Source organism: Epinephelus lanceolatus, chromosome 8, assembly GCF_041903045.1.
Source record: "Epinephelus lanceolatus isolate andai-2023 chromosome 8, ASM4190304v1, whole genome shotgun sequence".
NCBI lineage: Eukaryota > Metazoa > Chordata > Actinopteri > Perciformes > Serranidae > Epinephelus > Epinephelus lanceolatus.
In genome coordinates this window covers 7,019,675-7,035,125 of record NC_135741.1, presented here as the reverse complement: position 1 = coordinate 7,035,125, position 15,451 = coordinate 7,019,675, and the positions used below count along the sequence as shown (strand labels likewise).

Sequence of the window (15,451 nt, the reverse complement as noted above, 5' to 3'; positions counted from 1 at the left end):
ATTACTGAATACATGCGATAAAATGTAATTTGTAATGTTTCCATGAGAGGACTCAAACTAAGTAACGTATTCTTAACACTTACTTCAGAATCATCTTGCTGAGATCATGTGCCTGATTCTTATATTTCCATGCCAAATACACATGACAGTATCCTTACTGTGAATTTCCTCTGATATTGTTGTGTCACAGGTGCATTGCACATACTTTTTTCAAAATCAGTTCATGGGAAATGTGTGTCTCATGAATTATGTCATGTCAACAAACGTTGCAGGCTGCCTATCAGCTGTGAGCTCGACTGGAGACGTAACCACCCGTAAGGTGGGCAAGTACTTGCTGTCTTCCTGGGTTTGTACTCTAGAAACAGAGAACATGTTTTATACTGTGATATTAATCAGAATTATATTTCATATAGCCAACAGTAAAGCTGTTATTAGTGATGGCCATTTACTAGAGACTTCCAGCTTCCTTGTGATCTCCCTCCAGCCAACTGCCAGCTTATTTATGTTTTGTGGTTAAATGAGGAAGTGTTGTGCAGATAATTCCTCATTTCAAACTTCATGAATCAGCTGTTTCTCACCCACTGTGGAGTTTTCAAAGTGAGCCACAGGAATTAAAAGAAACAGGGCGTCTGACAAAAGTTCAGCTCTAAAGACAGCGCTGTGTTGCTCTCTGTCAGTTACAACATTAAAGTCAGGGGTGCAGCAGCAAAGTCTGGGCTCTGTGCATCAACAGTGTCTGTGGACTCCCTGCCCTGTATCTCTTGATCCATGTCTCGCATGCAAAGTTTTATTTCAAAGTCAATTCGCTGTCTTACCTTCTTCTCTTTTTTAGAACCCTGATTTCCCTTTCTTGAGGCAGACTTGCCAGTGTGTGTTGGTGCTCAGGCTGCATAAGCTGTCACTCACTCGGCTCTAGCTGTGTTTAGAGGCAGTTAGAGATGGTTTAGTCTATTCCTGCTCCTTACATGTCATTCAATGCAACATTTGATGCAATGGTAAAAAAGGTGGATAAATGTTAAATCTGGAAACCCTATTTGAAACTGAAATAAAATCAATCCCTGGGGATGATCTACGCTTAAGTGATAAACACAAGAATCCCGTAACATCTGAATTCACAGAGACCACACAGCATTAAAAACTCCCAATAATTAACTTGAAGTCAGATGATACAAAGTTTCCTTTACTCAACAGACCATGAAAGAAATAAAACACACTTATACAGATCAATTAACACAAATAATACGAATACACAGAAACAACACATAATTCCTCCTTCGAACTGTATGGAACAAATAGAAATGTATGTTACTGTTAAACATGTTTGTCTTGTGTTAAACCTCCATCTGCAATTTGTGCCATGGGTACACTGCTGGAGTTTGATGGACCTGAACGGCTGAACCTCGGACGCGCTTGTTGGAGCAGCTGTCTGAGCTGAGCAGGAATTTCTTCATTACCATGGAGGTAAACCAGAGGGTTGAGAGCACTGTTCAGACATGCAAGGCCACGACTTATCTGATGAGCGATGTAGACGCCATTGGACCATTCAGGGCAAAGACCTTGACTTGTCAAAAGTCTTGCCATAAGGTTGAAATTCTTGAATGCATGATAGGGGATGTAACAAACAGAGAAGAGAAGAATCAAGATGAACAACAACTTCAGACTTCTCTGTTTCAGTACCTTGTGAGTGGTATTTGTGCGGCAGAGAACAACAATCACATGTCCATAGCAGCCCAGTGTGATGAGGAATGGGATACAAAACCCGCTGAATGTCCATCCAAGGCTGTATTTCAGGTAACTCTCAACATAGAAGTTATTGGTGGTATCGTAACATTTGCCAGTGTTGTTTCCAAATGTTTTGCTGTAGAGCATGTCCGGGAGACTTTGAATGCTCACGAACAGCCAAACCATGACTGAGATCCCCACAGAACGAGTCAGAGTTAATCTTCCCATCACTCTCAGTGGATGGACAACAGCCAGGTACCTGTACACACTTATACAAGTGAGGAACCCAATGCTGCCATAGAGATTCAGGTTGAAGCAGAATCTTGTTATCTTGCAGAATGCGTCTCCAAAGATCCATTTACTCTTCATAAAGTAGTACACCATCAAAAACGGGAGAGTGAGCAGGTACAAAATATCAGCAAGTCCAAGGTTGAGAATGAAAACATTGATGATTTTTAGCTTCTTCCAGTTGTGCAGCAAAGACTTCAGTCCCCATCCGTTAGCTACCAGACCAACGATGAAGACTATGATGTAAACAGGAGGCAGAAATCTGCCTGTGAAGTCAAAGCTGACACGAGGACAGGACGACTTGTTCATTCTGTCTCCCGAAAAGCAGCAAATAGTGTAAAGCAGGTATGCTGTGGTGCCAAGAGTGATTGAAGTAACTTGGGCAATTTCCTGTGAAACTTTCGTCATTCTTAGACTCTTATCATGATTAATCAGAATATTGAAATGTGATCTCAGACAGGAAGTTGATCATATGACAAGACGACACACAGGCTGCATGTAATCATATTTTTCTCATAAGGTGTAAAATGCACCTTCATTAACTTAGAACATAGATGAGCATTTAGCAGCTGAAGAGCTAAAAATGTCACTGAAGAGTGGAACAAACAAAGAGCAAACAGCCAGGCATTCACCAGGTAGCCAGAAACATGACTCCAAATGAATGTAAATGTTATTGTATCTAATATTAAAATATGATTTGTTATCAAATGCCCAACAGCAAATAAAGTAGCTCAAATCAGCTCCTCTTTCACAGCTGCAACAGTAAAATTCTGCTCACAGGTTTATGTAAAATAATCAAATAATATAACTGTTTGAGGCCATTTTGCATAACGGGTACTATTACTTTTGATACATGAAGTTGCCTTAAGTTCATTTTGCTGATAATACTTCTGTAGTCTACTAAGGGTGTTACACATGTCAGGTACAATCAGTGGGTCTCATTCATGAAATGTGCGCAGAACAAATTTGTGTGTAGTTCAAGCTCAGTCTCACTCCGAATTCACCAAAATCTGGAGCTTGAGCAGTGACTTGCAGCATCAAAAACCAATGAAAAAAGCCGCCCTTTAACGTCGGCATGATACATCGCCGGTTGCCGTTATAGTTCAATGCTGCCCGGTGGCGTCAAGGGGAAACGCGGCGGGACAAGGACGAAAGTTAAGGCAGCGAAAGTCCAACTGGGGTGGGTGGAATCGATGGTGATGGGTCCAACAAACACCGATTTTCACCCAAGAGAGCGCTCTCTTGGGTGAAAATCAGTGTTTGTTGGACCCATCACCATCGTGTCCTGCATCATTCCAAAGCCAAACTGTTCTGTTTTCTAAACCTAACCACGCATTTTTGTTGAAGGAAAACAACGTCAATTTGCGATGTTGTACCAACGTAGTGCCTTTTTTTGAAATAGACTATGTGTAACATTAAATTTCCTGTGAAAACAGAATTTTGAAAGAAGACAATGCAGGTAACAGGCAGAACTTGACACGGTTTCCCAGAACCTCAACAACCAATGCACCCAGGGTACCTTGCACGTCGTATGTGGACATGGAAAGTCCATGACCAAACGTGGACATGTGACGAGGTTGGAGTGAGAATGTGTTGATTCAATCCAAGTTTTACGCGGCATTCATGAATCAGGAGTAGGTTTTTAGTACCAAGGATTTTTACGTGCAAATCTACACACAGATTTACTAACATTTCATGAATGAGACCCAGTGTTGGGAGGGTTACTTTAAAATTATATTCCACGTCTGATTACTGAATACATGCGATAAAATGTAATTTGTAATGTTTCCATGAGAGTACTCAAACTAAGTAACTTATTCTTAACACTTTTAAAATACTTCAGAATCATCTTGCTGAGATCATGTGCCTGAGTCATATATTTCCATGCCAAATACACATGACAGTGTCCTTACTGTGAATTTCCTCTGATATTGTTGTGTTACAGGTGCACTGCACATACTTTTTTCAAAATCAGTTCATGGGAAATGTGTGTCTCATGAATTATGTCATGTCAACAAACGTTGCAGGCTGCCTATCAGCTGTGAGCTCGACTGCAGACGTAACCACCCGTAAGGTGGGCAAGTACTTGCTGTTTTCCTGGGTTTGTACTCTAGAAACAGAGAACATGTTTTATACTGTGATATTAATCAGAATTATATTTCATATAGCCAACAGTAAAGCTGTTATTAGTGATGGCCATTTACTAGAGACTTCCAGCTTCCTTGTGATCTCCCTCCAGCCAACTGCCAGCTTATTTATGTTTTGTGGTTAAATGAGGAAGTGTTGTGCAGATAATTCCTCATTTCAAACTTCATGAATCAGCTGTTTCTCACCCACTGTGGAGTTTTCAAAGTGAGCCACAGGAATTAAAAGAAACAGGGCGTCTGACAAAAGTTCAGCTCTAAAGACAGCGCTGTGTTGCTCTCTGTCAGTTACAACATTAAAGTCAGGGGTGCAGCAGCAAAGTCTGGGCTCTGTGCATCAACAGTGTCTGTGGACTCCCTGCCCTGTATCTCTTGATCCATGTCTCGCATGCAAAGTTTTATTTCAAAGTCAATTCGCTGTCTTACCTTCTTCTCTTTTTTAGAACCCTGATTTCCCTTTCTTGAGACAGACTTGCCAGTGTGTGTTGGTGCTCAGGCTGCATAAGCTGTCACTCACTCAGCTCTAGCTGTGTTTAGAGGCAGTTAGAGATGGTTTAGTCTATTCCTGCTCCTTACATGTCATTCAATGCAACATTCGATGCAATGTTAAAAAAGGTGGATAAATGTTAAATCTGGAAACCCTATTTGAAACTGAAATAAAATCAATCCCTGGGGATGATCTACGCTTAAGTGATAAACACAAGAATCCCGTAACATCTGAATTCACAGAGACCACACAGCATTAAAAACTCCCAATAATTAACTTGAAGTCAGATGATACAAAGTTTCCTTTACTCAACAGACCATGAAAGAAATAAAACACACTTATACAGATCAATTAACACAAATAATACGAATACACAGAAACAACACATAATTCCTCCTTCGAACTGTATGGAACAAATAGAAATGTATGTTACTGTTAAACATGTTTGTCTTGTGTTAAACCTCCATCTGCAATTTGTGCCATGGGTACACTGCTGGAGTTTGATGGACCTGAACGGCTGAACCTCGGACGCGCTTGTTGAAGCAGCTGTCTGAGCTGAGCAGGAATTTCTTCATTACCATGGAGGTAAACCAGAGGGTTGAGAGCACTGTTCAGACATGCAAGGCCACGACTTATCTGATGAGTGATGAAGACTCCATTGGACCATTCACGACATTTCTTCTGTTTGTACAGAACTCTTGACCAGAGGTTGAGGTTCTTGAAAACATGATAGGGGATGTAACAAACAGAGAAGAGAAGAATCAAGATGAACAACAACTTCAGACTTCTCTGTTTCAGTACCTTGTCAGTGGTATTTGTGCGGCAGAGAACAACAATCACATGTCCATAGCAGCCCAGTGTGATGAGGAATGGGATACAAAACCCAGTGAGTGTCCATCCAAGGCTGTATTTCAGGTAACTCTCAACATAGGTGTTACTGGTAGTATCAAAACATTTCCCACGCTTGTTTCCATATGTTTTGCTGTAGAACACATCAGGGAGACTTTGAGCGCTCACCAAGACCCAAACCATCGCTGAGATCCCGACAGAATGAGTCAGAGTTAATTTTCCCATCACTCTCAGTGGATGGACAACAGCCAGGTACCTGTACACACTTATACAAGTAAGGAACCCGATGCTGCCATAGAGATTCAGGTTGAAGCAGAATCTTGTTATCTTGCAGAATGCGTCTCCAAAGATCCATTTACTCTTCATAAAGTAGTACACCATCAAAAATGGGAGAGTGAGCAGGTACAAAATATCAGCAAGTCCAAGGTTGAGAACAAAAACATTGATGATTTTTAGCTTCTGCCAGTTGTGCAGCAAAGACTTCAGTCCCCATCCGTTAGCTACCAGACCAATGATGAAGACTATGATGTAAACAGGAGGCAGAAATCTGCCTGTAAAGTCAAAGCTGACACGAGGACAAGAGGATTTGTTCATTCTGTCTCCCGAAAAACAGCAACAATGCAGTGTTTGCCAAGAGTGGTTCAAGTAACTTGGGCAATTTCCTGTGAAACTTTCGTCATTCTTAGAGTCTTATCATGGTTCATGGTTAAACAGAAAATTGAAAGGAAATCTCAAAAGGGAAGTTGATCATATGATAAAATGACACACGGGCTGTATGTAATCATATTTTTCTAATGAGGTGCAAAACGCCCCTTCATTAACTTCATCAGCCACTGTTGATTCAGGGAAAACTGACTGAGCATTAGACTCTTTTACTGCAGTGACCTGAGTTCACATTCAATGGGCTGGAAGGATACAAACATATAATCACAATAAAGTGATGTAAAAATGTCAATTAAAAAATGAACAAGTAGCAGGAATGTCTATCACGAATTATAAACAGGAATAAAAAAACAGATGAAAAAGCTAAACAATTAATAATGAAGTCTGCCATAAAGGACGGATACATAACAATACAAACAGTAATATGTAGGAAATCATGTCTGTCAATTAACCAAAGCAGCTACACTGTGAAACAACCAGATCATCTAGCACACACTTTAAAGATCTACCAACAAATACCTCGCTAATTTAAATACCTCTTGCAACTTGTTCCATTTATTTGGGGTGAAAAACTAAAAGCTAATTCACTGAGCTCTAAACTGATCCAAGGAGTTTCAAGGGATACAACTTCCTGTGAGCATGCGTGATGAGAGATTGAGTTCATTTAAAAAAAAAAAAAAAAAAAGTGAGGTAAAAGGGTAGCTTTCTACAGAGGCGCATTGCATTCACTGAATTAAAAAAAAAGAAATCGACACATTATGTCATAATTACGAGATCTTATCTAGTAATTATTACATAAGATCTCATAATTACATCATCAGGCTCTCATAATTACCAGATAAGATTTCATAATAACGAGATCCTGATGTCGTACTACAATAAGGGCTTTCACTGATATCGTAATAACGTTAATGTTAGTTGATCTGTGAAGTGAGTCCACCGAGAAAAACAAGGATGGTACTTCCGGTCAATGTTTTTGTTTTTTCTCAGAATAAAAGCATTATATCTGTAGACTACAGAGGCACATTGAGATAAGTCGTAATTACGAGATATGATCTTGTAATTATGACATCAGGATCTCGTAATTACGAGATCTTATGTTGTAATTATGAGAAAAGATCTCGTAATGCTGAAATCGCTGATACCATAATATCGTTAACGTTAGCTGATTTGTAAAGTGAGTCCACTGGGAAACACAAGGAGAGTACTTTCGGTCAATGTTTTTCAGAATAAAAGCATTATATCTGGAGACTACTGAAGTGCATTGAGATAAGATCTCGTAATGCTGAAATCGCTGATACCGTAATATCGTTAACGTTAGCTGATTTGTAAAGTGAGTCCACTGGGAAACACAAGGAGAGTACTTTCGGTCAATGTTTTTCAGAATAAAAGCATTATATCTGGAGACCACTTAAGTGCATTGAGATAAGATCTTGTAATTATGACATCAGGATCTCGTAATTACCAGATAAGATCTCGAATTATGATACCAGATCTGCTAATTATGAGATCTTATATCGTAATTCCAACATAAGATCACGTAATTACGAGATAATGTGTCATTTTTTTTCATTTATTCAGTGATTGCAATGCGCTTCCGTAGCTTTCCAAGCATTGCGTATTAACAAAAATGAGAAAATGTTTTTCTCTTGTATCACAATCCTTCATGCTGATACAGCTCACAGTGGTGAGTTCTGAAATCATCCCCAGTAATAAAATGGAGAGAGCTGTGGACGACTGAAAGCTTGTCATCTACTCAGATGCCAAGATATTTGTATATCTGTGACACCTTCAATGTGGGCACCATTCACGAAACGAATGGAGTAGGTGTCAAGCCCACACTTCCTTAACCTTGTGAATAGCATGACTTTAGATCTAGGTTAATTTAAAATCAGTCAAAGATTTTTAAGGATTTCTGCACACTGTCAAATGCACACTGAAGGTTTGATACAGCTTCCTCTATCGATGGTGCACAAGCATAAAGAACTGTGTCATCTGCATAAAAATGTGCTTTGCAGTTTTCTACAGAGGCACAGATATCATTTATATACGAGGTCAACAACAGTGGACCTAAAATTGAACCTTGTGGCCAGGGCAGGAATTTCACAATTTAGCCTTGTGCCCTTGAAAAAAATATCTGCCCTAAGGCCACAGTGACCTTGATGCCCCGCCCACACTGCCCCAGATGATTTTGTGGTTTTCTCCTCTGCCTCTTTCCTGTCAACACGGCTTTGACACCTGCGTCTTTTGAGGAAAAAAAATGCATCGTTTGATGACAATCTGGATTCTTATTGGGCAACATCAAATGAGACGATGAGTACATCACCAGTGGTGGGTTTGATTTGAGCTTGGTATGAACCGCTCGGACGGGCTACAATGACAGTTTGACACCAATCTATCCAATCTACCAACCAGGAGACTTCATCAAACGCCTGTGCAGGGTTTGGTACCAAGACCCGGTACGAACCTGTCTGACCCGCAGACAGTGAGTGTCCTCAGTAGAGAATGTTTTTTCTGTATGGTAAAGGTGGTGCACCACTCTCCATTCAGATAAATTTTAGATGGACTGACTTACGTGATGTGCATTGTTTTTTTAATGAAATATGACTCATGATACGCAGTAGTCGCTTCTTGGAATTGATTTCAACTTTTGTTTGTGTGTAAGGAAAAAAAATCCCAATACTTTAAAAATCGAATCGCAATACTTGTAAAATCACAATTATTCAGAATCGCAATATAAATTGAATCGGGACAAAAGCTTATCATCCCGCCCCAGGTTATTTGTATCTCTTGTGTGCCTTTTAAAGGCACATAGTGCCTGATAGTAGTTAGACATACAGAAGCAGACACATGAACCTGCTGTTATTCTTTTATGGGCTTCCTGTGCATCTCTTTGACTGATGTGCAGCCAATAAAGGTGTGTTGTGTTCAGTGAAGCTCATACAGTTTGCATCCTGTCTATATTTACACCTTTGTTCCGTCAACTTCCTGTTTCACTGCAAAGAAATCAAGCATAGCACTGAGCCTCCCGACCACAATCGCAACACATGGTCTTGTTCTCTCTGCAGAACTTTCTGAACAATGAACAATGAGAATTTTCACAGTAGTTCAAGTGAATTTAATCTTCAAATCATCAAAACCTTGACACGGCACAATTAATGAGTTAAAGCTGCAGATAATGCAGTACAATTGTTCAATTTCAGTCGCATTTCAGACAATTCACACCAACTTGACTAGGGGTGATGGGCAGCCGCATGACAGCTTGACGAGGTTGCTGGAGTAGTCGTCTGAGCTGAGCAGGGATATCTTCATTTCTTTGTTACTGTTCAACATGTTTGTCTTGTGTTAACATTCTCTGTGATTTGTGCAACAGGTGCATTACCAGAGTTTGTTGGAGATAGACGTTTCAACATCGGACAAGCTTGTTGGAGCAGCTGTCTGAGCTGAGCAGGAATATTCTCATTCCCATGGAGGTAAACCAGAGGGTTGAGAGCACTGTTCAGACACACAAGGCCGCGGCTTATTTGACGAGCAATGTAGACTCCATTGGACCATTCAGCACATATCTTCTGGTTGGACAGAACTCTTGACCAGAGGTTGAGGTTCTTGAAAACATGATAAGGGATGTAACAAACAGAGAAGAGAAGAATCAAGATGCACAACAACTTCAGACTTCTCTGTTTCAGTACCTTGTGAGTGGTATTTGTGCGGCAGAGAACAACAATCACATGTCCATAGCAGCCCAGTGTGATGAGGAATGGGATACAAAACCCAGTGAGTGTCCATCCAAGGGTGTATTTCAGGTAACTCTCAACATAGATGTTATCTGTTGTATCGAAACATTTCTCAGTGTTGTTTCCATATGGCTTGCTGTATCTTTTGATGTAGAACATGTCTGGAAGGCTTTGAACACTCACCAACAGCCAAACCATGACTGAGATGATCACAGAGTGGGTGACAGTTATTCTTCCCATCACTCTCGCTGGATGGACAACAGCCAGATACCTGTACACACTTATACAAGTAAGGAACCCGATGCTGCCATATAGATTCAGGTTGAAGCAGAATCTTGTTATCTTGCAGAATGCGTCTCCAAAGATCCATTTACTCTTCATAAAGTAGTACACCACCAAAAATGGGACTGTGAGCAGGTACAAAATATCAGCAAGTCCAAGGTTGAGAACAAAAACACTGATGATTTTTAGCTTCTTCCAGTTGTGCAGCAAAGACTTCAGTCCCCATCCGTTAGCTACCAGACCAATGATGAAGACTATGATGTAAACAGGAGGCAGAAATCTGCCTGTAAAGTCAAAGCTGACACGAGGACAAGAGGATTTGTTCATTCTGTCTCCCGAAAAACAGCAACAATGCAGTGTTTGCCAAGAGTGGTTCAAGTAACTTGGGCAATTTCCTGTGAAACTTTAGTCATTCTTAGGGTCTTATCGTGGCATGGTTAAACAGAAAATTGAAAGGAAATCTCAAAAGGGAAGTTGATCATATGATAAAATGACACACGGGCTGCATGTAATCATATTTTTCTAATGAGGTGCAAAACGCCCCTTCATTAACTTCATCAGCCACTGTTGATTCAGGGAAAATTGACTGAGCATTAGACTCTTTTACTGCAGTGACCTGAGTTCACATTCAATGGTCTGGAAGGATACAAACATATAATCACAATAAAGTGATGTAAAAATGTCAATTAAAAAATGAACAAGTAGCAGGAATGTCTATCACGAGTTATAAACAGCAATAAAAAAACAGATGAAAAAGCTAAACAATTAATAATGAAGTCTGCCATAAAGGACGGATACATAACAACAATACAAACAGTAATATGTAGGAAATCATGTCTGTCAATTAACCAAAGCAGCTACACTGTGAAACAACCAGATCATCTAGCACACACTTTAAAGATCTACCAACAAATACCTCGCTAATTTAAATATCTCTTGCAACTTGTTCCATTTATTTGGGGTGAAAAACTAAAAGCTAATTCACTGAGCTCTAAACTGATCCGAGGAGTTTCAAGGGATACAACTTCCTGTGAGCATGCGTGATGAGAGATTGAGTTCATTTTAAAAAAAAAAAAAAAAGTGAGGTAAAAGGGTAGCTTTCTACAGAGGCACATTGCATTCACTGAATTAAAAAAAAAGAAATCGACACATTATGTCATAATTACGAGATCTTATCTAGTAATTATTACATAAGATCTCATAATTACATCATCAGGCTCTCATAATTACCAGATAAGATTTCATAATAACGAGATCCTGATGTCGTACTACAATAAGGGCTTTCACTGATATCGTAATAACGTTAATGTTAGTTGATCTGTGAAGTGAGTCCACCGAGAAAAACAAGGATGGTACTTCCGGTCAATGTTTTTTTTTCTCCTCAGAATAAAAGCATTATATCTGTAGACTACAGAGGCGCATTGAGATAAGTCGTAATTACGAGATATGATGTTGTAATTATGACATCAGGATCTCGTAATTTCAAGATCCTGATGTCATACTACAATAAGGTATTTCGCTGATACCATAATATCGTTAACGTTAGCTGATTTGTAAAGTGAGTCCACTGGGAAACACAAGGAGAGTACTTCCGGTCAATGTTTTTCAGAATAAAAGCATTATATCTGGAGACTACTGAAGTGCATTGAGATAAGATCTCGTAATTATGACATCAGGATCTCGTAATTACCAGATAAGATCTCAAATTATGACACCAGATCTCCTAATTATGAGATCTTATATCGTAATTCCAACATAAGATCACACCTGCGTCTTTTGAGAAAAAAATGCATCTTTTGATGACATTCTGGATTCTTATTGGGCAACATCAAATGAGACGATGCGTACATCACCAGTGGTGGGTTTGATTCGAGCCTGGCATGAACCGCTCGGACGGGCTACAATGACAGTTTGACACCAATCTATCCAATCTACCAACCAGGAGACTTCATCAAACGCTCTGGCAGGGGTCGGTACCGAGACCCGGTATTAACCTGTCTGACCTGCAGACAGTGAATATCCTCAGTAGAGGGGGGGCAGAGAGCAGGATGAATGACTGATACTGATGTTTGTCTTCATGCTGAGATAACGTGACTTTCTTCACTCAGTATTGTGATGTCAGGAGGAATATTTATATTCCAGTGAGATATTATTGTGTTTTAAATAGTGACTCTGTTGTCGTAAATGTGACTGTAGCTACCATGGACTGTATTAAACTACTGTATATCCTGTGTAACTGACCTATCAGGAAAACGTCAGAAGGTGAGGTGTGTGCATGTGTGTGTGTGGAGGAGAGAGGGAGATGCTGGTAGAGAGATAGTGTGTGTTGTTAGATACTGTTAATGTCACTTATTATGCTTCTGTGCTTTGACAGCTCTTTTTTAGTCTGTTTCTGCATTATGTTGAGGAGGGTCAAGCCTGTATATACAGTATATAAATATATATATGTATGCAAAAAAAAAAAAAAAGTGGATCAGTTGCTCGCTGCTAAAAATGTGGCCCATCAACATTATCTGGTTTTGAAATGCAGCCCAGTTGAAATAGTAATTGAAAAGCCCTGCTGTAGTTTGGTTGTTTGTTAGCTATCTAACAACACATCAAAAATAATTGTAAGCCAGTCTTGTTCAGTGAATCTGTTTATCATGTACACTCAAAAAATATTTAAGATTGTTTGCTTATAAATACATGAACCTGGTTGTTCTATATTTAAAACACATTGGGTTTATTAGTGCTATTAAATAAATCACATTATTACTTATTATACTCATTATTATTACTTGAGCTTGTTTTATTTATTCATTTCAAGGATAGTTATACATCCTTAGTCGTTAAATTAAATTCATTATGGATGTGGACTTAAAATCATTCTTTTATTTTATGGCCTTGCTGCCCTGGCTTTTGGCCTTTGTGCCCTCAAAAAATTGACAACACGAAAGACCAAGTGGCCTTGCCCCTAAAATGACAAAATTCCAGTCCTGCTTGTGGCACACCATTATTTAATCTTAAAGACTGTGAATTCACTCCTGCAGCATTTATACACTGGGTTCTATTAGAGAGGTAATTCTGACACCATTTCAAGGATGCTTCATCAAAACCCAGCAAGGCCAATTTATCCAGAAGCAGTATGTGATCAACAGAATCAAAAGCCTTTGACAAGTCTATAAATAAGGCTGCACAGTGTCTCCTACGATCTAGAGCTGAAACTATATCATTTACAACCACAGCTGCTGCTGTAATCGTGCTATGACCAGTTCTGAACCCAGACTGACAGACAGGGACTTAAAATAGCATTTGCAAGTGAAACAGTACAGAGCTCTTCATTTACAAACGAAACTAACACTTTAGCTGGGTGTGATAGTTTGGAGATAGGCCTAAAGCTATTCAATTAGCTCAAAGCACATCTGTATCTGAGCATTGTTGTCCAAAACTGTTTTCCCCAACCCATCCTTAATCATATGAAAACTATTTCCACACAGTAGAATCACCTAAACGAGGGTTTTTGCACAACCATGCTGACATAGTTATTTATAGGGGTGGGGGAAAAAAAATCGATTTTTAAATTAATCAGGTTTTTTCCTCGGACATTCTAAATATCGATTCTCTCTCTATTTTTCTATTTATTTTTTATGCGACGGCAACATTTATTTATTTAGTTGTTGTTGTTTTTTAAATAGAATCTAAAATCAGTATAATGCTGTCAAAGAAAGTGCTAATTCCTTTGTTCCACTGTGCTTTGATATAGCGACAGGAGGAAGAGAGGCCGCACCAGGAGGATTCTGATGATCGTGCCCCTGCACCAGATGTGGTACCTGAGAAGACTGCAGGAGACAGAGATCCCCAGGGCTCCCCACCTGCTAAAAGAAGAGAGTCCTGTGCTCTGGCTGAACTGCTTGGCAGCACTTTTGGAGATGCCAGTCAGACACCAGCACCACCAGAGAAGTCCGCTTTTGATATTGCCGAGAAGGAGGTGAATGATTACAATACAGCTGCTCCTTTGCCACTGTCTGAAAATCCATTAGGCTGGTGGAAAAAGCATCACTGTGAGTACCCTCTCCTGGCAAAGTTAGCAAAGCGATACCTGTGTGTACCAGGGACAAGCGTCTCTGCTGAACTTGTGTTCTCTACAGCGGGGGACATTGTCACTGCTCAACGGAGCAGCCTAACAACAGAGCATGTTGAGCAGCTCTTGTTTCTGCACAAAAACCTTGACACTCCCAAGCACTAGTTTCATGAACAGGATGATGAACAGTAGCTGTTGTCACTACTTAAAAAGCACTGTTGGCTATCAGTAGAGCAGCCTAACAACAGAGCATGTTCACCAGCTCTTGTTTCTGAGAACCTTGACACTTCACAGCACTGAAAAGTAGCTGTTGTCAGTTTACTTGTACTGTTTTGTTCACTAATGTTTCATCTGCAGTCCAGCCTTTTGAAAAAAACAGTTCAATTTCATTTGCACATTCTCTTCTCAGAGGTACCAAGCATTTAATTTTATCATTTTCTTACAGCACTAGCTCAGTGAGCATGGCAAGGAACAGCTAAATATAGGCTACTTACTATAAGTATATATTGTTGAATTGATTGTTGAAGTTCATGCTCATGTATATTTATGTATTTATGGCCCATATTTGTGCTGGGTGGAGATTTCAGTTACTTTTTGACTGATTTTTTATTTATGGTTCTAGTTTAATGAACAGACGCAGCTAAACGTAGCAGTTTACCTAAAGATGGGGGTGGATAAGGAGAATGTTTTTTCTGTATGGTAAAGGTGGTGCACCACTCTCCATTCAAATAAATTTCAGATCGACTGACTGACATGATGTGCATTGTTTCTTTTTTTAGGAAATATGACTCATGGTATGCAGTAGTCGCTACTAGAATTGATTTCAACTTTTGTTTTTTTGTAAGGAAATAAAAAATTCCAATAATTGAAATATCAAATCACAATACTTGTAAAATCTCAATTATTCAGAATCGCAATATAAATTGAATCGGGACAAAAGCATATCGTCCCGGCCCTAGTTATTTGTATCTCTTGTGTGCCTTTTAAAAGGCACATAGTGCCTGATAGTAGTTAGACATACAGAAGCAGACACATGAACCTGCTGTTGTTCTTTTATGGGCTTCCTGTGCATCTCTTTGACTGATGTGCAGCCGATAAAGGTGTGTTGTGTTCAGTGAAGCTCATACAGTTTGCATCCTGTCTATATTTACACCTTTGTTCCATCAACTTCCTGTTTCACTGCAAAGAAATCAAGCATAGCACTGAGCCTCCCGACCACAAT

At 39.6% G+C, this 15,451-nt stretch overlaps 3 protein-coding genes across 3 annotated transcripts; all 3 read right to left on the bottom strand.

Moving 5' to 3' along the window:
* Positions 1-1,159: 1,159 nt before the first annotated feature.
* Positions 1,160-3,179, bottom strand: LOC117258831 (P2Y purinoceptor 1-like). The gene has a single exon (XM_033630000.2). It carries the CDS (start codon positions 2,416-2,418, stop codon positions 1,312-1,314), a length of 1,107 nt encoding a protein of 368 aa, XP_033485891.2. The 5' UTR covers positions 2,419-3,179; the 3' UTR covers positions 1,160-1,311.
* A 1,745-nt stretch (positions 3,180-4,924) lies between these two features.
* Positions 4,925-7,693, bottom strand: LOC117258833 (P2Y purinoceptor 1-like). Its single transcript, XM_033630002.2, has one exon. The coding sequence runs from the start codon at positions 6,082-6,084 to the stop codon at positions 5,077-5,079; it is 1,008 nt and encodes a 335-aa protein (XP_033485893.2). The 5' UTR covers positions 6,085-7,693; the 3' UTR covers positions 4,925-5,076.
* Positions 7,694-7,758: 65 nt separating this feature from the next.
* LOC144464127 (P2Y purinoceptor 1-like) lies at positions 7,759-15,412 on the bottom strand. The gene has a single exon (XM_078169781.1). It carries the CDS (start codon positions 10,494-10,496, stop codon positions 9,480-9,482), a length of 1,017 nt encoding a protein of 338 aa, XP_078025907.1. The 5' UTR covers positions 10,497-15,412; the 3' UTR covers positions 7,759-9,479.
* Between the last annotated feature and the right edge of the window lie 39 nt (positions 15,413-15,451).

Bases quoted from the DNA above. Each gene is read 5' to 3' on its own strand.
- LOC117258831 (XM_033630000.2), bottom strand. From the start codon at position 2,418: ATGACGAAAGTTTCACAGGAAATTGCCCAAGTTACTTCAATCACTCTT.
- LOC117258833 (XM_033630002.2), bottom strand. From the start codon at position 6,084: ATGAACAAATCCTCTTGTCCTCGTGTCAGCTTTGACTTTACAGGCAGA.
- LOC144464127 (XM_078169781.1), bottom strand. From the start codon at position 10,496: ATGAACAAATCCTCTTGTCCTCGTGTCAGCTTTGACTTTACAGGCAGA.